Source organism: Lathyrus oleraceus, chromosome 6 (assembly GCF_024323335.1).
Source record: "Lathyrus oleraceus cultivar Zhongwan6 chromosome 6, CAAS_Psat_ZW6_1.0, whole genome shotgun sequence".
Lineage (NCBI taxonomy): Eukaryota > Viridiplantae > Streptophyta > Magnoliopsida > Fabales > Fabaceae > Lathyrus > Lathyrus oleraceus.
The window spans coordinates 334,144,949-334,167,866 of record NC_066584.1 but is presented as its reverse complement, the minus strand read 5'-3'; the positions used below and the strand labels follow the sequence as shown (position 1 = coordinate 334,167,866).

Sequence of the window (22,918 nt, the reverse complement as noted above, 5' to 3'; positions counted from 1 at the left end):
TTGTTAGATAAATAATTTGCGTGAATAACAAAACGCCATAAATGAGCGTATGGGTATTTCGGAGATGCAACTCCAAATACAATCAAATACCAAACATAGATACAACTCTGAAATCATATATTCTTTTTAAATTGGAGAAACTTAGAAAATAGAAGGCCCTAAGTTTTGACAAGAAACCAAACAAAGGAAACCGATTTTACATAACTTCTCACTTTCAATTGAACAGCCAATGTGTAAATTTGTGGATAGTTGTAATATCTATATCGCAGAATGAATGCTATGAACACTATTTCTAACAATTTCTTTAATACTCCCTCTCTTATTGGATGAAAAAATTAATCCTACATAAAATAGTAGGACTCACATGTCTTTAGTTATGAGGAAAGAATGTTTCTGGCATTCTTCGTGCATAGTTAGGAGGAGTTTTTATTGAACCGGAGCTAGACTGCACATGTGGCTCCCACATTGTTGGTATGCTAGAGATAATTGAGAAGTTCACACAGTGAAGTGAACCATTATGCTGATGCTTCGGTAAATATGGCTTGTCATAGAAGTCTACAACAATCTTTTTTCAACATTTGAATTTATTTTGTTGAAGTTTCTCGCCTCATCTAATTAGTTGGTAGTTTCTTCTGTCTTTTCCTTAGCTTCTACCCTCTTTCATGGGTTTGGAAAGTTAGAATATCATGAAGTCAATGCACGACTCAATTGAAGTTGTGTCGGCAGGAGGTGACATATCACATGTTGAAAGAATTTGTACCTTTGATAGTTGATTCTAAACATAAGTCACTTGCCTTGATACTACACTTTCATATCAACATAACACTAAGAAGTTTGATTCTCAAGTTTTGTGTCTTTTATCTTTATATAGACAAATGTGTTGTCTTGGGTTCGAACCCGAAACATAATGTCCATCTTAACAATATTAACATTTGTCGTGACCTATGCCGTAAGTATAAATTTAGTTTTATCTAATTAATGAATAGCTTTATCAATCTATTGAGCATCAAACAGAAAGAACATTGTGAGCTACTAATAGCTTTCAGTTTTACTGAGACACGCTTTATCTGTTGCAGTTCATTCATAAGCAACAAAAATAAACAATAAGAGCAATGTTGAAAAGGAAAATGAACATTTTCATTCACAAGGTCACACACACTCACACTTAGGATGTCAACATTTCAAGGGCTACAACAAATGTGTCGCCATTTTTTATTTCCATTTCATAACAAATATCTTATTATTAGGACAATCACAATAACTTATAACATTTCACTCAAGGTTGTACACTCACACATTTTCAGAAGCATCATCATGCTTGGCACAGAACAATTACATGAGTTTGGGTGTCACTAACATATTGTAGCAAGCACCTCTAATAAGGAAGCAGCAAATTGCATTTGGGTTTCTTCATTTATTGTAAAGAAAAGCGGCATGTGCACGAAAAGGGATTTGACTCCGTTCTTCTCCGCGAAACGAAGGGAATGATAGTAAACATAATTGCACACAAACCTTCCTGCATCATCAGATGTCATTACATCATAACCTTTATTTGCCAAGGCCTTCGTGATCTCCTCCACAGGAAGGGTAGACTGCATAAAGTAAGGACAAAAGACTAAGTTATCACAAAAATATGGAACAATCATTATGGCAAAATTTCGATGCAGTAAATGATACTCAGAATCGTAAGCTGAACTTCAAAATATTTGGACTAAACATCAAGCTTAAGAGAACATTAATTTATGAAGCAAAAGAAAAACCAGTGATCCAATTTACCTCACGTATATGTGAAACTGTGCCATCAGAAGGAACAATGGGAACTTTCTGCAAAACACAAATTTTGGAAATGTCAGTGAATGATAATAGTGTACTTCAAGATCAGGTCTAAAAGGTTTGATGGAAGTAAGTTAAAAATGCATCCACTACCTGTGGCTTCCATCCTAGTTCATCAGGGCAACGAAAGGTAGCCTCATTAACAGCTTGACGCTCTATAGCGAACCTTGTTGCACCGCTGTTAACCCCAAAATGCAGCTGAACAAACATAACAAGAAATAACCAGAAGATAAGATTCACAGATACTTACATGTCTGATTCAAGATAGCAAAATTGAACCAAGCAAATGTCCTAGCCAACTGGCCACTTTACCGTTATTTCAGTTCTATGCTAATTTTTTTAAAGAACTTTTACTTCAAATTCCAATGATCCTTAGTCATGGTTAATTTCAAAATTATACGAGCATATCTGAAAAGATTAATCCGGCTACTTTAAATATTACTTAGAGTAGAAATTCATCCCAAATTTCATAGGTTAGACGTAAATGAGAATTTGAGAAACATTAGGAAAAGAACATAATCTGCGAACCTACTCGTAAAGTATATTGGCAACTCACCCAGATAATTTTATTGGAACTTGAAGATTCAGCATCCTTGGCAGTAATGGCAGATTGCAATGTCTGGTACAGCGGAATAAGACCTCCTTGTCCAGCAGTATCAAGAATGCTGCAGCTCCCAATAACTAAACCTTTCGGCAAACCCTTTGTTTTCACATATTCCACCAAATTATTCACAACTGTCTCAGTTGGATTTTCTGAAACTCCATGGAATTTCTTGAAACCTGTTATATGAACTGTTGTTACAGCCGCTGAAGGACCTTCAGATCCCATTTGCTGATGAGGGTCTATTAATATTCAAAGCTTCCACCAGAAAGTATTCTTTAAAATACCTGACAATAAATTACAAGAAACACGGTTATCAAACACTAGCTTAACAAAATCATTATTTGAGCTGCAATATTATTTCATGTCTATACAATCGCAACACAATCAGAACTGTTGACCGAGGGCTTATCAGCCGCAGCCGACTGCGATTCTCACCAATATTAAGCATCCTGATGCGACGCGACAACACTAAACCGCAAATTAAAATCATAACAGTATTACACTGAAACTGAAACTAAAACACACCACCCAATTTCAAGTCTTTACAAGAAACACAAATCAGAGAAAGTAATCAAAGAAAAAAAAGTTCATTAATTTCACTCTAGAAGTAAAAAAATATATATATATAATCCCAGATATCCCAATAACAGTAAACAAGCTGAAAGCAGAATTAGGTCTTGCCAAAATCATCCAAATTTCAAGGTTTCAAGACTGATTGATGAGAAACCAAATTCAACACTAATTGATAACAAACAAACATCCAAGAATTTTCAAAGAAATACTACAATTCTCTATGATGATCAATCAACCAAACAATGAAAGAACAAAGAATATTACAGAACATAATCAAGATTAAGCGAGTTTTATCACATAATAATCAACTAACAAGAATGAAAAACCCTGAAATTAAAGAGAGATAATAAAGATTTTCCTTACCAGAAAACGGGATGAAGAAAAGGATGAAGTTGAACAAAAAGACGATGACACACCGTTGTTGAGTCTTATCTACTCAAAGAAAAATAACTGGTGAAGATTCCGATTAGATTTAGAAAGAAAAAAAATATATATAAATAAAGAAAATACCGAAATAATAGTAGAGGGGGGAAAGTGCGTGTCGCTTTCATTCATAAAGTAAACAAAAGTAGAACTTTGTTATGGTAATTCATTCGTGTTGTTCTTCCAAACGTGCGTTGCCTCTGTAAATATTCTTTCTACTAACTTTTTTATCAAGTTGTGGTTTATCAGAGGAAAGAAGGTGGTTGCTTTTTATTTAATGGGATTCTACTTCGGTATATAAATTAAAGTGATATTAAATATTTTAATTATATGTTTATTATTGTTTTAATTATGAGATTAATTATTATACACCGATAGTGTAAAAAGTTTTACACAGTCGATTCATCACTATCATCCGTTTATATTACTTTATAGATTTTTAAAACAAAAGTCAAATTTCTTTTAATATTCAACGTCTATGATTAGCTGACGGTGTAAAATCCTTTTACGCTGTCAGTATATTTCAATTAAACTCTTTAATTATATGGGATTCTTGTTTTTAATTATTTTAATTAATATTTACATTTTTTGATTTGTTTATGTTAATCTTGATGTAATTATAGATTTAGATATTTTTTATAGTCAAAATTCATTTTTATAAACATTTTTAGAATTTAGGTTATTTTGACAAGTTATAAAGTAAGTTGATCCGGCACATTTAAGCAAGTAACATCTCAGAATATATACTCAAATTCAATAAGATCGGTCAAACTACGCGACTCAATTTAGATAAAGCACTTTAATAATTGATGAATAAATAGTACATTACCACTCTCATATCCGTCATTAGAACACATCCAACGTCTATCTGCAATCTAAGTCGAATCACCCGAGTCAGTTTTAATTGTCATCCTTATATATGCGTGATTCTGGATTACGTATAAATATTATTCTAATTCACACTTGCATAATTACATCTCTCTCAACACTTATTTGAGCGTAGAGTTGATAATTTTACAGGTACCACACTGTCGAGAGTAGAAAACTGACATTGGTCGGGCACATGTTTAGGGTTTAGGCCAAGGATATGCTCCCCTTCCATATCCCTAAGTGAAGATTTGGTTCTATGCCGACGTAAGGGAGGTATCATCGCAGGGCTAAAACCTACTGGGCATACCTACGATCTTGAAATTGATGTTGAAGACACCATAGCCTTTTCGACCTCTCGAGCAACATATTCGACTCACATCGCCCATTATCATGACAAAGATACTGACACCATCTTTGACGTGGAGCACATAGCTTTCTTAGCCATGTGGTTGTCTCACTCTGTCTTCTGCTCAAAGTCTTTGCAAATTGCCAAAAAATATCTCACCTTGGCGAATCAACTACATGATAGACATGACATTTGTCTAAGTGAGATGATACTGGAAAGTCTCTATGAGTCATTGAGTGATGAAGTCGCTCAATTGAAGAATTTGGGCGAAAAAGGAAATCTTCTCCTCTTTGGCCTCTTTTGGCTATTACAACTCTGGCTTAATGCCACCTTCGAGGCTAGTCTACGAACAAAGGCCTCGTTGATGAAGAAACTGAGGAGGTTAAAAACAGAAGGATCAAAGGAATTCGACTGGACCAACTGACTCCCAGTGACGAAGGACAAGCCTTGCAACCAACTTTCATGGGCTACATAATGATGTTCGCCAAGCGCCATGTTTTCACTTCGAGCATAGGCCCATTTGCCTCCAGAAAGTATGGTCCAAAATGGTTTACCAGGACTTTCCCATCCCCATCCAAGAAACAAGAGACAAAATCTTTACTGATTTGGGAAGCCTTTTTGACCCCCAGGATCCTAACCCTTCTATTTAATCCTTCAAAGGTTCAAGTTACTTTGATCACCTATCAACCCAACCTTGTCTCTCGACAGTTTGGGTTAATTCAGGTTCTTCCAAAGTGCTTGTATGATAAAAAAGGGTAGCCTCTTTCTCTACAATGCAGTCCACAATGAAGCCACTGCCCTTAAGCAGATATCCAGATATACTGGCAAGACGCAACTCACTCCTTTTAACTTCGAGCCTAACTTCCTCTGCACTTGAGAGTTTGGGAGATGATGGAGTAAATACTATATTGAAAAGTTTTGTGATGTCTCTTCCTTTATCTAACTCTTTGATAAAGCTTTTCTTCTTGTGCAGGAAAAGACCAGAAAAGGTACTTACACGCTTATCAAAGAAATCCAAGTTTTTCAAAACTACTTTGAAACTGCCTATAGGCCTGATGGTCTTAGTCAAACCATCCGTGAAGCAGCTGTCATGCTCAAAGAATTTTTTTAAAGAAAATGGGAAGTCTAAAAATTCCTTCGTACGTTCCTCATGAGAAATGCTACGAAATGGCTTTCGAACTGTTTAACCCAAAATTCCCTCAACTACCTAATGCTGACTTTGGAGTGGCCATTGCCCCTCAATTTCCAGACTGGTTGCGACTAAGCATACCCTAGACAATTTCAAAGGGCATCTTCATATAGGGATTGAAGATGTTTGTATCGAATCGTACATATATGAAGGTGTGACACAAGAGGTTTTCCTCGAAGCAAACCCCTCTTTTAGGCTATTTACTCTTAGTTGACACTAACTACTTTATGTTATTTTCTTTTAGCCATCAGAGTTCCTCCTAAGAAACCCACCATCAGAAGACCAGTCGAATCAAAGACTGAGGGATGTAGCAAGCCGACAAAGGTATACTTTTGCCTTCTCTTTTCTTTTTTTCTTTTGTTATGTTTAATGATGCTGACATTCTAATTCTTAATTCAGGCTGCTCAAAAACCTCCTCTAACTCCCATCAAAATCCAAAAACCCACAGAAACCCCCGTCATAATAGAATATGACGAAGAGGATATGTCGCTGGTGCTCGACCTAACTTCCAGGAAGAGGAAGCAGTAACCAAAGGTCACCGTTGCTTTGAGCTAGCCCCCAATAAAACTCCTGAAGAAAATGCCTTATGCACTTACTATCCAAGAGCCTACTCCTGAAGAAATGGCAAAGATAGTGGCGGCCCAAAGTGAGAGTGACAACTCCAGCCCTGGGGTCGAAGGTGACAAGGTAAAACAAATTTCACCCTCCCTTACATAGTTTATTTACTGTCTTTCACCGCTCATTGTTTCGATTGTGTTGATTTCAGGGTGGCACAAGTACCGTCGTTCGAACCAAAGCCATAACTTCCTCCGCGCCAGCTTCTATATAGGATGTCTTAAATAGTGCTGGTGAACCCACTTATCGACTATCATCCGAAAAAAGCTCCATGAGTGAGATTAACCAACCTCCTTCTGGTGACCTTGATACTTCACCACCAAAGATCGCTACTCAACACTCCCACACCAGCGACTCTGATCATGAAACTACTTTGATCGAAGAAGACGAGGCTGGAGTGAACCTAGATGCCATGGTGGTGGATGAAGGAGTTCAAGATGGAGACAATCCAGGAGACGATTCATACAACATCGAAGGAACAGTCAATTCCCATGAGGAAGGTGGCAACGTCGAAGATACGGTGATGGAGGAAGAGAACAAAGGCAACCAGACCCCAATCCCTATTAGTGACGATGATGAAGGCTCTGAAGAGAGGGAGGCTGATACAGGCGAATGGCAGGCTCATAACCAAACTCTTGTCACTCCAATTATTGCAGTTATTCCGACGTGCGGAGTTTCGACAAGTAGTACTGATGGCCTTTCTACAGAAGATTGGCTATTCTAAAACAAAGCCAACCCCCTTGAATATTTGAAGGCTATGTTAAGTTGTAGGGAAAGTTCGTCTAAAAAAAGCCTTAGCACTGCTTCGATGTCTGAAGATCAACCTTCGAGCACCCCTGCAGATGAAGTGCTTTCCAAGATTAAGGATAAGATCTTTAAAGGTGAGTTGTTCCTGCTGTTGTTGGCTGATCCTTCTGCCCCCCTTAACCTTAAAGGCTCTTCTTAATCAAGTCGACCTTCTAGAAACTTTCCCTGAAGTTGCCAATATTAGATTGGATATAGGTACTATGATCAACCAAGATGTCACAGATCATAAGCTGCTACCTCAGCTAACAGGGGAAATCGAAAAGAAATTTGGTTCTGAAGCAACTGCCTGGGATGCTGCCACAGAGTAAACCAACAAGGCGGTAGAATTGGAACAAACTAAACAAAAGAATAAAGAAAAAATCGAAAGCCATGATCGTGATATTGCTTCTTGGAGGAAGCAAATGGAAGAAATTCAGGAAAAGATCTCTGAGGCAGAAAGAAGCAAAAGCGAACTCTTAGAGTTTGATGATGCCTTAATGGATAAAGATCTAGAATTTGGCATGGAGTTCGTTGAACAGGCTCGAAAACTTGAGTCTGACATCAAACTTCTTCAGTCGAAGATATCTTTATGTGAGAAACGTCTAGAACTTCTTAAAGCAAAGTACCTTCAGATCGAGGCCAACCTTCCTTTCTAATTTTTTAGTCTCCTTTCCATTTTGCTTATTTTTGATGTAATGAGACATGAGTTTTAATTGTAATGAATATTAGCTCTTTGGGCCTTCGAATCAAATGCAAACCATTTTGGCATTTTTACCATATTGGCTATGATTAACTTATATATAACTATTCGTCTCTTATTTTTATCTCTTGGAGTACTGGTCTATAATTTTTTAAATATTTATCATTTACTCTCAAGATCCTCTTGTCTTCATTAAGCTCCTCAATTTCATAGGCACCATTAGAAAATACTTGCGAAATCTAAAAGGGGCCTTCCCATTTTGGAGACCACTTCCCTAAGGTCTTATCTTTTTGATCCATTGGAAGGATCACTTTCCAGACCAAATCTCCAAGTGAAAAATTTTTAATTTTCACCATTTTGTTATAAGAGTTCTCTACTCTCTTCTTCTGCCATTTTAATAACTCCAAGGCATTTAACCTTTCTTCACCTAGATCAACTAATTCATCCAAGATCATGCTCCAATATGACTCTGTTGGAATTCCATGATGCCTTTGAATCCTTATGGATTGTAGGTGAATCTCTACTGGTAAAACAACATCATGACCAAAATTCAGTCGAAAAAGGGTCGACTTAGTGGCTTCTTTGGGAGAGGTACGCCATGCCCACAAAATATGATATAGAGTTTTGTGCCAATTTCTAGGCTTCTTCCCTACATGCTTCTTAATCAAACCAATGATCACTTTATTAGCAGCTTCGACTTGTCCATTAACCTGAGCATAATATGGCGTTGAAGTTAACAGTTTGATGATGCCTTAATGGATAAAGATCTAGAATTTGGCACGGAGTTCGTTGAACAGGCTCGAAAACTTGAGTCTGACATCAAACTTCTTTGGTCAAAGATATCTTTATGTGAGAAACGTCTAGACCTTCTTAAAGCAAAGTACCTTTAGATCGAGGCCAACCTTCCTTTCTAATTTTTTAGTCTCCTTTCCATTTTGCTTATTTTTGATGTAATGAGACATGAGTTTTAATTGTAATGAATATTAGCTCTTTGGGCCTTCGAATCAAATGCAAACCATTTTGGCATTTTTACCATATTGGCTATGATTAACTTATATATAACTATTCGTCTCTTATTTTTATCTCTTGGAGTACTGGTCTATAATTTTTTAAATATTTATCATTTACTCTCAAGATCCTCTTGTCTTCATTAAGCTCCTCAATTTCATAGGCACCATTAGAAAATACTTGCGAAATCTAAAAGGGGCCTTCCCATTTTGGATACCACTTCCATAAGGTCTTATCTTTTTTATCCATTGGAAGGATCACTTTCCAGACCAAATCTCCAAGCGAAAAAAATTTAATTTTCACCATTTTGTTATAAGAGTTCTCTACTCTCTTCTTCTGCCATTTTAATAACTCCAAGGCATTTAACCTTTCTTCACCTAGATCAACTAATTCATCCAGCATCATGCTCCAATATGACTCTGTTGGAATTCCCTGATGCCTTTGAATCCTTATAGATTGTAGGTGAATCTCTACTGGTAAAACAACATCATGACCAAAATTCAGTCGAAAAAGGGTCGACTTAGTGGCTTCTTTGGGAGAGGTACGCCATGCCCACAAAATATGATATAGAGTTTTTTGCCAATTTCTAGGCTTCTTCCCTACATGCTTCTTAATCAAACCAATGATCACTTTATTAGCAGCTTCGACTTGTCCATTAACCTGAGCATAATATGGCGTTGAAGTTAACAGTTTGATGATGCCTTAATGGATAAAGATCTAGAATTTGGCACGGAGTTCGTTGAACAGGCTCGAAAACTTGAGTCTGACATCAAACTTCTTCGGTCGAAGATATCTTTATGTGAGAAACGTCTAGAACTTCTTAAAGCAAAGTACCTTCAGATCGAGGTCAACCTTCCTTTCTAATTTTTTAGTCTCCTTTCCATTTTGCTTATTTTTGATGTAATGAGACATGAGTTTTAATTGTAATGAATATTAGCTCTTTGGGCCTTCGAATCAAATGTAAACCATTTTGGCATTTTTACCATATTGGCTATGATTAACTTATATATAACTATTCGTCTCTTATTTTTATCTCTTGGAGTACTGGTCTATAATTTTTTAAATATTTATCATTTACTCTCAAGATCCTCTTGTCTTCATTAAGCTCCTCAATTTCATAGGCACCATTAGAAAATACTTGCGAAATCTAAAAGGGGCCTTCCCATTTTGGAGACCACTTCCCTAAGGTCTTATCTTTTTGATCCATTGGAAGGATCACTTTCCAGACCAAATCTCCAAGCGAAAAAAATTTAATTTTCACCATTTTGTTATAAGAGTTCTCTACTCTCTTCTTCTGCCATTTTAATAACTCCAAGGCATTTAACCTTTCTTCACCTAGATCAACATAGTAAGCCTTCAACATAGTAAGCCAATACATCCCTTGGCGAAATAAAGGCGATTTCATCTTATGGCTAACTTGGTGTGCCCCACACACCCCACTATGGACAGTCTAAAGGGCTAAATATGCCTCTGGCTCACTTAGGCACTTAAGCAAAACTCCCTAAGGAGACTTCTTAAATAATTCTAATCCCAAAAGAACATAACTTAACGCTCGATACCTGGTTTTTCGATCAGTAGACACCATTGGATTCTGTAGATATTCCACTATTGGTTTCCTCCAATCTTCATCTGTCAAATTGTCTATTTCCAATATTTCGAAGATTCCTTCGTCAGCGTATCCCAACTTTGTCTTTTCTAAGTCTAAAGGGGTTAATCTGGTTGACACAACTTTTCCTCTGACTTTGATGACTTTTTGTAGTTTTTCTTTTGAAATTTTATACTCAAATGCAATTTGAGCCAAATCATTATCCACTTGATTTTCCAATCGAGGTATATGTTGAATATTAGCCATCTCGAATCTTTTTCGCAATCGACTGACTATTATGAAGTACATAATTAAATTCTCCTTAATACATTTGCATTCTTTTGTTATCTGTTTTATGACTAACTCTGAGTCACCCATTATTTCGACTCGAGTTGCCCCCAATTCCAACAATATTTCAAGTACGACTATGAGGGCTTCATATTCGGTCTCATTGTTCGAGCAGAGACCCTCTACTCTGTACTTGAGTCTTGTTGGAATTTTATTAGGAGAAATAATTAGCACTCATATGCTTGTTCCATCCTTGTTACCAGACCCATCGAAATATAACTTTCAGGGTTCTAACTCAAGATAGTCCAGTGAATTCGTATCTATGGAGTGGTCGACTATAAAATTTGCTACCACTTGTCCTTTAATAGCCTTTAATGGCATGTAGGTTAAAGAAAATTCGGTTAATACTAATGCCCACTTTCCAATTCGACTATGCAAAATCGATTTGGACAACATATGTTTAATGACGTCGTTATGAGATGAAACATAAACATCCACAGGTTTTATATAATGCTTCAACTTTGTACAAGAGAAATACAAGCATAAACACAAGTTTTCAACTATGTTATACCTAGTTTATGCATCATTTAAGACCCTACTGAGGTAATAGATGGCTTTTCGATGCCATTATCATCCTCTTGAGCCAACATGCTCCCTAAAGTATTGTCAAACGCAGATATATACAATATCATACTCTTATTTCTACAAGGTGGCGTTAGGATTGGTGGAGTATACTTTAATCTTATCGAATGCTTATTGTTGAACCTGCCCTCATTCAAACCCTTCCTTGTTGAGTCGAAGCAATAATGAAAAAGTTTGTGTCTTCCCACTAAGGTGTGAGATGAATCTCCTCAGGAAATTGATCTTGCCTAGTAGTGATTGAAATTCTTTCTTTGTTGATGGCGTTTTCGTTTCCATTATGGCCTTGGTCTTATTCTGGTTTATTTCAATTCCCTTTTTATGGACCACAAAGCCTAAGAAATCCCCAGCCTGCACACAAAAAGCGCATTTGAGAGGGTTCATTTTTCAGACTATGCTTTCTCATCCTTTCGAAGGATATTCGCAGATGGTCTATATGACTCTTCCCTGAAACAGACTTAATGACAATATCATCTATGTAGATTTGCATAAAAGTCTCTATAAAATCATGGAAGATCGAATTCATTGCTCTTTGATAAGTTGCCCCACTATTTTTCAAACCAAAAGGAATCACCACCCATTTGTAGGTGCCTGAGGCTCCATGGCATCGAAATTCTATTTTTGAGACATCCTCTTCTGCAATAAATATTTGATTATACCCAGAATATCCATCGAGCATTCTTAAATATTCATAGCCTGCAGTGAAATCAACTAGCATTTCTGCCACTGGCATCGAATACTCATCCTTTGGGGTTGCAATATTTAAATCTCTAAAATCTATACAAACCCTCAAAGTACCATTCTTTTTTATAATAGGCACAATATTAGCTAACCATTCGACCTCTTCTTTGATCTTTTTTATAATAGGCACAATGTGTGAATAAAATTACAGCGAAGGAGCCTTTCGACCTCTTCTTTGATCTTTGAGAGTATTACTGGTGCAAATTGAAGGAGAATACCGATCCAAAATGCACCGGAAATCAAAAATTTCTCCTTTAGTGATCCTTACGAATGGGCATGATCAGTGATATAATCGTTACCTCTTTTGGCGATTGAAACCCTTAATGCAGATCGAAGGAGTGATCACGAATGTTGAATGGTGACAATGCCTCTACTCAGTCCACACGAACAGATCCCTTTAGTCTCAGTGTTAGCTGCTACGAATGAAGGCTTTAAGTGTGTGTGTGAGAGAGAGAGAGAGAGAAACGAAATTTTCATATGAACAAATGCTTCTGCACAAGGGTTCTATTTATAGAACCACTTGTGTGGGTTGTAAGTTAAAAAGCCCATTTAAGTGTATGTGGCTCATATCTTATGATATACCAAAATCACTTAAGCACGTGGTACCTTACTATATTCACATTCCACTTAAATGCACCTTACCTTACGATGTTCTACAATTCACTTAAGTGCGATGTACCTTACGATGTTCCTTATTTACTCTATCTCTCATCAATCTATCCTTTTTGTGTGTGACCCTGTAGGTTTTCACGGCATTGGCAATTATATTAAATCACGTATTTAACATAATAAACAGTGAGCGGTATCTAGCAACACATCACTGCTACCTAAGACACGAAAATGTCATTTGATATAACAAATCCTTTTGTGATAATACTTATATGTACAATTACCCTTTTTGCCCTTATGTCTATATTGAACACAAGGCATAAACTGTGTCATCCTTGTCCATTTCAATATTAGGCTTGTATCCATTTATCCTGTTACGCGGGATGGGCAAATTCCATCTAGGTCACTCATGTCCCTTAGCATGCTTCGTGGAGTATGTAGCGGGGTATTCATTACCATTAGAGATATTGACTAAATCCAAGGTAAATCATACAAGTCGAGTCACCACCGCACTTCTATTTATCCAAAGGAATGGTTAGAAAGCGAACAAAAACCTAATAGTTTTACAAAAACTAGTAAAAGAGAACAGAGATCTGGGTAAGGAGGTTGGTTATGCAATGGGAAGGTGTTAGGCACCCAAAACATCCTATGTACTCCTAGGGAGCCCTTTTCATACTTGTTGCAAAGGTTGTTGTTTTTGTGAGAAATTTTGTTTGTGCAAACATGATTGAAGAGGTGAGAGGAGAATATACAAGTTATTTACATTTTGTGTTTGAATGGATAAACCCATTGCCTATGTACCATCTTAAAAAAGATTAGGATCAAAACCTCGTAGTTCGGGGTAAAAATCTCAAAAATGAGTTGGTGAATTGATTGGTCCAAAAGCCTTAAGGTCTTTTGTTATCAAAGGGAGAAAACTCAACCAAACCACAAATCCACCATGTGAGGATAGCTTTAACATGCTAGTGAGGGGTTAACCCTATAATAAGCATGGAAGACTCATTGTCCATCACTAAGGATACAGGTGAGTATTACATCTACCACAAGGATAACTCAAACCTAATAGCTAAAGGTTATGAAAGATTTTTGATTAAGAAAGTGATCATTGGAACCACAAAAGGCATTTGAATGGGTTATATTTACCAATTAGGAGTATATACCAAAAATGGTCAAAGTTGACTTAAAGGTTCAATTCAAAATAAGTGTTATGAAAAGAAAATTTGAAAATCAAAAGCATAAGGCTTAGGTTTCTAATAGTTGAAAACAAAGGTTAAATGTTTGCACAAAGAGTTTTGGCTTGGGTTAGAGTGGGAGAAGAAGAAGAAGGGCTAAGTCCTAAATAAAACAAAAAGAGAAGGGATGAAGAATCAAAACCACAATGGAGTCCCTCTCTTGAGATCATATTGATGATCCAAGTAGCTCCCATCCTTTGGAATAAGCAACCACAAAGCATAAGCAATCAAACAAATCTCTTAAAAGACCCTCAATGTATCTTGTATCTTCCACTTAGATGAACATGGCAATGGTCCTCCAATTAAGCTCAAATGGACACTCCTAGCACAAAAGCACACACATCAAAAGTTCCATGAAGTAAAACAAGAATGGACAAGAGTGAGTTTAGAGATTTGGTCCTTCCAATCCATCTTCATCATTAAGATCCTTTTACTCCAATTTTGCATAAGGAAAGGTCCTAGAATCTAAGTCCAATTCTCCATTTCTTTGCATAGGGAAAGTCCTAGAAACTAAGTCCATTTCTTTGCATTTGGTCCACAACAATCAAAACAAAAACACAAGCACAATAATATATACACAATTATGTGCTCAAGTGAGCAAAAGGCAAATGGCATTAACATAAACATGTGCTCAAGTGAGCAAAGGGAAAAGCAAATGGATAATATGTGCAAGAATAGTAAATTGCATAAAAGTAAATTGCATAAAGTAAATGTTAATTGTCAATAGTTAGTGTTAGTAGTTAGTGTGCCATAAGATAAATTTAGCGCTATGTTAAGCAATTGTAATTGGACTTATGTAGAAGTCACAACTATCTGAGGCCGGTCAATAATAATGTAGGCAACAACACAAGTTAGAAGTCTTGATTAGAGAACCAAGTTCCAACAACCTGCCATGCCAAAAGGAAAATGAGAATTGATCTAGTTTTGGTTTAAGCCTTTTGCATGATTTAGAAGACAACCTATCCTTAATGCAAAGCCATTCACTTGATTAATTGATCAAGATGAATTAGATTTGAATCAAGGAAGATTAAATCTCCCTAACCAATGCTAACTTATCAACCTTCAACTCATTGATCAAGAAGAAAAGAAGTAGAAGAAGAAGATGGATAAGAGAAATGGGAATGGCAAAATTAAAGTGCATTAAATGAAATACAATGTGAAATTCTGGTATAGTCAGAGTTCAGATGTTCTACACGAAGTCATGACATCTGATCCAACATTGTTACTAATACAGCAAGACAGTTAGAAAAAATAAAACCCAGTACTCATATGCACACAGTCCCAGATGTCACGACATCTGCTACTCTACCACCATGGACAGAAGAACATCCAGTTTTGTCCATCTAGTACAAAGACACAGTAGAGATCAAACATGGCACTTATGTTTATTGATCCTGCCCAGTTATCAGCATGATGTCTCAACATTGATTTGAACATCACCTGTTCCAACATTACAGAAGGATGCACTGTAACAAACCAACCAGTCTATCAATAACAGTAGTCAATAATGAATGTCATAACATTCTGTTTTTCAATCAGACTGCAGGCTATGTGTCAAGTCTGTTATTCTCTTCATAAACAGACTAGAAACAGACTAAGTTATAACAGACAAAATATAGTGTACAGAAGGTAAAAACACCAGTAATTGTTAACCCAGTTCGATACAACATTACCTACTCTGGGGGCATACCAAGTCAGGAAGAAGATCCACTATTAGCAGTATTAATTCAGAGTTAAACTCCCCCGTTTACAACTCCTCACTTAATCCCTACCCAATGCAATCTATACCTAGGTACTCCTAGATAGAAACCTCAAGTTTCCATTCCTATCACTACAATTACCATGTAATGTTTAAACAACTTGAACATGCTTCACAGCTTCGTTCAAGAACATAATCACTCTTACCTACAAGCTTTGAGTTACAACTAATCTCATGCTTTCAAGCATTGAGAAACACCTGGTAACCTTCCCACAGGTTGGGAGGTTTACCTCACACACACCTCTAATTTTTACATTGTTTGAGGCTTACAAAACCTAGGTTACAATCTACTATTTATAACCTAACCACCCAACTGGATTTGGGCCTTCAGAAGTCGCAGCAAATCTTTCCTTTGCTGTTACAGAGCTGGCAGAATTCTTCTGCTACAATCAAGGTCTTCAATCTTTTATTTCCTAAAAGATCTCCATATTTGGGAACTATATATTCACCAAATATATTTACCAAATCTTCTGATTGAGTCTTCAAGATCTCCACACAGGAGTTAGGATATTCACCAAATCTCCTAATTAATCACAAACCAAATCAGAATTAACTGATTCAGTTTTATACACGTGTGAGATGTCACATGTCGTGACATCTTACATGACATGTTGGTCCAGATGTTGAACTTCTTCAACCCAACATATTAAAACAACAGAGGTGATTACATTATTTGTTTTACAAAATTAATGCCAATCTTAAGGTACTAACAATCTCCCTCTTTGGCAAATTTTAGCTAAAACAAATAACCCAAATCTGGGTCTGCACTTCCTCTTTGTGTTTGACAGCCCCAATGCCACCACCACTGTTGGTGTACATGAGGAAGAAGATGTACAAGGATCAACTCCACCACAACCCTTCCCCTCAATAGTAGGGCTTCCTGAAGAATATGTAATGCTGAGTACATAGATAATGTAACTCAGATTACAAGACACAATTGTCTTCTTAACTCAGATCACAAGACACAACTGATATACCCAGTTAGTGACTTTTGTGTCTGAATCCATCTTCTCCTTGCTACCAGATATTGCTTGTTTCTGGTGCATCCTCAGGACAATGTTTCTCTCCCCCTTTTTAGCTAAACATTTACAAATGACACCTTCACAAAACCCGATCCAGGAGCAGTATGCCCAGATCTTAACAAACCCCATGATTTAGAGGGAATGAAATGTCGCTCTTGTGAGAAAAGGAGTGCTGATACATCCTTTAAATAGGCCATACCATGCTTAGGAATTAACGGTAGGAGTAAATGCTTGGTCAAGATCCATAAATATTTGCTGAGAAACAGTCAGAGAATCACCACCAATATCCCAGACAATCTTTGAATACCTTTTACAGCTCTTGACTGTTTCCAGAAACAGCAGTTCCAAGACTATTTCATAAATGCTGTCAGACACGTTACAAGCTGTGTCTTAACATTTGATATTGCTTTTGTCTGCATTCTTCAAGTATTGTCCCTATCCCCATTTTCTACAACCACTTTCTCACCTCCAATGGTAGCTTGACATCTGGCATCACACATCCACATATCCTTATACAACTTCTAGCAGGAACATAGGATATCTTATGTTAAGACATCACTTATGACATCTCTGTCCTTTTTGTTCACAAGGAAAACTATCAGCACTTAAACCACACACCAGTAGTTTAATCAGTAGCAGAAAAAAGCAATTACTAGCTATGGCTACTAGTAATACACACATGCACAAGGGTACTTCTCATCCCTCCTAAATATGTGCACGCAACAACCATATTTCCTTATGACTGAAGTTTCAGAAGGAAATAGCAATATTGTCCAAGGCAATGTCATGACATCCGGTCAGACATTCTTCTGCTCACTCAGCTTTGACACACGCCCCATCATCTCAATAACTAACAAGGTGCCATACCTAGTTATCTGAGAACCCATATACCACAAGCTTGATGATTACTTGCAGTGCAAAGACAGAACTCCCCCTGTCATGAACAACCAACTCTCCTCTTGAAACTTGGAGATGAACATATCCAACACCCCAAAGTTGGACCTTCACTTACTTCCTGATTCAAAGAGAAGCCAGACAGCTTGATGATTGGAAAACATAAGACGCATCTTCATGTCTTCAAGAGCACACTCCCTGTTCAACCTTCTTGGTTGAACACATCCACACCCTGTGACAATCTCTCTTCTAACCAGAACACAAAACAACAAACCACCATCTGATATTCTTCAGATATCACTGAATCACAAGCTTGATCCAGACACAAATTGGGACATATACACTCTCATCCCATTACAAGAGATAGTCTTCCATATAAGCTCCAGCAGGTACATCCAATATCAGACGCCTTAGCATTGTAAGTGGCATTCTGAAACAATCCTGCTTGCATATGTTCTTCAATTCCAGCCTCAAGCTCCAAGAGCTGACTAGAAAACACCTCCTTTTGTCTTCAACTTACTACTTTTCTGCTCAAAAGTAACTTGTCTCAGACTATCCTCAAGAATAATCAGTTGACATATGTAGATTATCTTGATTCTTTGAACTCACTTCTGAGATAGACCAAATTCCACTGGTTGATTACCTCCTTCATGAATCCTCATATGAAAAAGTCAAATGCCATTCTTTTGACCTCTCCATGTTTATCAGACTACTCCCAAAGATATTCTGACCTTCCAAGTGAGACTTGAACTTCAAGCTTTTTGAAGTATCCAATCTACAACCTTGTAGACCCTTCTATCTCAAGTTAATGTGCCACTTCACCAACTAAGATTCTGATATTGAACCAAATGTCATAGCATTGTGTTTTGACATTTAGCTGTTGAATACAGCTCCTTCTTCTGCCACTTGAAAGAACTTCCTCCCTTCACAGAACAAGAGTTCAATGTTCTCATAGACTTGATTGTAGAACCAAGTTTGAGTAAACATCCTCCATCCTGCAGGTTTGCAGTTAAGTCATCCAAGCTCACACCTTGATGAATCCCTGCTTCTTCTCCAAAGACATCAGACACTCTGATGCATGAGTCTTCAGAAGGACCAGTTAGAAACTCTCCCTACAGCTATACCAAGGATTCCACTTCCTAAGGTAAGGCTGTTTCCATGATGTTAAGAATGCTGCCACTTATTCTTAACTCCATAGTGTGCATAAGCCAATGCACTTCCTTACCTAGATCAGAAGTAAACTGATCCAAGTAACCACCATCAGGACTATGATGTTTTCTTCTTCTTGTACACACCAAGGCTGAACATGTTTCTTGCCAGGAAACCTTTTCAGAGATCATAAGCTTTTGCTGCCACCAAAGTGATAAATCATAAACCAATGTACAATCCTTCCTGTGATTCTGCACAGGATCTTGAAGATGATATGTTCCAACATCATATATCTTGAGCTCCAAGGATAATCAATTAAATACTTGTACTTGGCACAAGTAGACATTGATCTTAAATCCTTTCCCTGTATTCCTTTCAGATACTTCCACCATAAGACTACTTTGAAAATACTCTTCTAGTGTCAACATCTTCTGCTTGCAAGCATCTCAACAGTTTTGAGAATCTTCCCAGATTAAATTCACCCTTAGGAATGAGAGAGATGAATTCTTCCTTGCACATGTGTCACACAACCACCAGAACCCATGTGACACAGGTCAACAGCCAACCAGACCCTAGGCTGACCGAACGTGAGGAGGTTAACCAAAACTCCCCCTTAAATTAACAATCATGGAAACTTCACTCCAATATCTAAGCATTGTACAGACATGTCTCAACATGACATACACCATCCCTACCAGTGGCAACTAACTCTAAGAGTTATACCTATACATACTTCAATCACACCAATCAGATTCTAGTTGATCATCAGTACTAGTGAGAGAAAACAACACCAGTCAATAGTAGATATGCATTGCCAGAGCATACTTCCTCAACCAATCTCTGAATCTTCATATTCTCACTCCTTGAAAGAACTGCCACTTCTGAGCGTGGTGTTTGAATAACAAGATTCATGGTCCCAATCCTCTTAAATGAAATAGCAATCAGGTTACCCCATTATTGACTTCTAACATCCAGGGGACTTGTCTTCCCACACAACATAGTACTTCAGGGAACAACTATCCAACCTTGAACAATCTATAAGACAACCAGCAGGAAATTTCACAATGTCACATCTCAACCAGCTCCACTTCTAGAGATCAGACTTCTAAAAGTGACCTTCTTGAGCACACACATAGTTGACCCTACCCTTGTCAACTTAGCAAACACAGATGTCTCCTCTTCCAGGTCAGGAGTAGGTTCCAACCAAAAGTATCCCTTTGTTTGACACCTAAACACATCTGCTCTTCAACCAGTAGCTGCATACTTGTTGAACAACATGTTCTAACATTACATAGAACATTAGTTCCACTTCCTTGGAACAAACCCTCCTTGACATTCTTCAAGGTCTTCATATACACTACCCAAGAGAGTAAAAGAATCAGTGATCAGGTGATTCTTACCATCCTGAAGTGAGAACGTCATGATGAGTGGACTTGAGGAGACTCAAGTATCTTTGACATCTTCAGTAGATTATGATGAAATCTTGAATACAGCAGCCTTTCATCCATATGAGGGGAACCTTCATCAGAGTTTGAGTTTAGCCAGGTATTATGCAGCGGAAAACATAATACAACTCAACCTATGACCACGCACTTCACCAGATCAGCCTCCAAGAACATACCAAGTTTGAATATGTTTCAATACTAGCACAACTGTTCCACATAAAGGCCAATTGCCAACCTCCAGAGACAGGCACACACAGTTCCTGTTATGAATAGTCCATCCACCTACTTCAAGGGACCATTCAGGGAAATCACAGAACTTTCCACAGGTTCCAACATCAGTACTGGCATAACTCCTTGCAAGATACCAGAAAGTATCACCCATGGATCTCATCCAGAAACAGAACAGGATGCCTGCTCTGATACCAATTGAAATTTTGGTATAGTCAGAGTTCAGATGTTCTACACGAAGTCATGACATCTGATCCAACATTGTTACTAATACAGCAAGACAGTTAGAAAAAATAAAACCAAGTACTCATATGCACACAGTCCCAGATGTCACGACATCTGCTACTCTACCACCATGGACAGAAGAACATCCAGTTTTGTCCATCTAGTACAAAGACATAGTAGAGATCAAACATGGCACTTATGTTTATTGATCCTGCCCAGTTATCAACATGATGTCTCAACATTGATTTGAACATCACCTGTTCCAACATTACAGAAGGATGAACTGTAACAGACCAACCAGTCTATCAATAAGAGCAGTCAATAATGAATGTCATAACATTCTGTTTTGCAATCAGACTGCACGCTATGTGTCAAGTCTGTTATTCTCTTCATAAACAGACTAGAAACAGACTAAGTTATAACAGACAAAATATAGTGTGCAGAAGGTAAAAACACCAGTAATTGTTAACCCAGTTCGGTACAACATTACCTACTCTGGGGGTATACCAAGCTAGGAAGAAAATCCACTATTAGCAGTATTAATTCAGAGTTAAACTCCCCCGTTTACAACTCCTCACTTAATCCCTACCCAATGCAATCTATACCTAGGCACTCCTAGATAGAAACCTCCAGTCTCCATTCCTATCACTACAATTACCATGTAATGTTTAAACAACTTGAACATGCTTCACAGCTTCGTTTTAGAAAATAATCACTCTTGCCTACAGGCTTTGAGTTACAACTAATCTCATGCTTTCAAGCACTGAGAAACACCTGGTAACCTTCCCACAGGTTGGGAGGTTTACCTCACACACACCTCTAATTTTTACATTGTTTGAGGCTTACAAAACCTAGGTTACAATCTACTATTTATAACCTAACCACCCAACTGGATTTGGGCCTTCAGAAATCGCAGCAAATCTTTCCTTTGCTGTTACAGAGCTGGCAGAATTCTTCTGCTACAATCAAGGTCTTCAATCTTTTATTTCCTAAAAGATCTCCATATTTGGGAACTGTATATTCACCAAATATATTTACCAAATCTTATGATTGAATCTTCAAGATCTCCACACAGGAGTTAGGATATTCACCAGATCTCCTAATTAATCACAAACCAAATCAGAATTAACTGATTCAATTTTATACACATGTGAGATGTCATAGTCCCGATGTCGTGACATCTTACATGACATGTTGGTCCAGATGTTAAACTTCTTCAACCCAACATATTAAAACAACAGAGGTGATTACATTATTTGTTTTACAAAATTAATGCCAATCTTAAGGTACTAACACAAAGTACCAATCCTCATATGTTGACCAATAACATTGAAAGTCAAGGTCAAATAATCAAAACAGAAGCGAGATGAAGATTGGGAGTCAAGAAATGAATAAACTATTTTTGGCATTTTTTTTTATATTTAAAATTAAACTTGAATTAAAAATAAAGGAAAGGTCAAACTTCAAAATCACTTCAAATCAACCTTGAAAGGTCCAAGTAATTTATCCTAAGTTCAACAAGGTCAAACAAAGTTTGACAAAAAATTTCAACATTTTTAAAAGTCAGAAACTATTTTTAATCAATTAAAAATGAATAAAAATAACCTAATTGTCGCAACCTGAAAAAAGGAGATGCGAAAAAACAACCGGCGAGAAAGAAATGACAGAAGAGTCGCCACCGTGCTTTATTTATCCCAAAGGAGGGAAAGGAAACGCTCGAAGTAAACCTGGAAAAAGGAAAGGAAAAGACGAGGTCTCGCAACCAAATCTTGGGTTCGGGAGCCGATTATGCGAAGGGAAGGTATTAACACCCCTACGCATCCCTAGTACTCTATGGGATCCACTTTTGTTGTTCTTGTCTAAAGGGTGTGGGTTTATCTAATGTACTATTTACTAAAAAAAGGGTCAAAAGGGAATGACTTGCACGGATGTCGCATCCACTGCATACGTATCCCATCTGAATATGAGAATCAGAGTCTTCGTAGCTCGGCTACCTATGGGTTAGGGGGGAGTGTGTGCTCGCTAAGACGTCACGTCTTATGCCTATGTATCTCATCTGGAATGAGAATCAGAGCAAGTTGTAGTTCGGCTAACTACGGGTTAAGGGTTGTGTTTTGGGGTGAACGACGTTACTACGCAATCTACCAGATGCTCG

At 37.4% G+C, this 22,918-nt stretch overlaps 1 protein-coding gene across 1 annotated transcript; it reads right to left on the bottom strand.

Moving 5' to 3' along the window:
- Positions 1 to 1,173: 1,173 nt before the first annotated feature.
- Positions 1,174 to 3,672, bottom strand: LOC127093304 (uncharacterized). The gene is made up of 6 exons (XM_051032213.1): positions 3,521 to 3,672; positions 3,374 to 3,442; positions 2,390 to 2,721; positions 1,927 to 2,031; positions 1,777 to 1,824; positions 1,174 to 1,592 (listed from the first exon to the last, which is right to left on the bottom strand). Exons 3-6 carry the CDS (start codon positions 2,660 to 2,662, stop codon positions 1,353 to 1,355), a joined length of 666 nt encoding a protein of 221 aa, XP_050888170.1. The 5' UTR covers positions 2,663 to 2,721; positions 3,374 to 3,442; positions 3,521 to 3,672; the 3' UTR covers positions 1,174 to 1,352.
- Between the last annotated feature and the right edge of the window lie 19,246 nt (positions 3,673 to 22,918).

Coding starts and splice junctions, on each gene's coding strand:
- LOC127093304 (XM_051032213.1), bottom strand. CDS start 2,662: ATGGGATCTGAAGGTCCTTCAGCGGCTGTAACAACAGTTCATATAACA. Junction 2,032..2,389: donor GTTCCAATAAAATTATCTGG/GTGAGTTGCCAA, acceptor ATGTTTGTTCAG/CTGCATTTTGGGGTTAACAG. Junction 1,593..1,776: donor CAGTTTCACATATACGTGAG/GTAAATTGGATC, acceptor TACTTTATGCAG/TCTACCCTTCCTGTGGAGGA.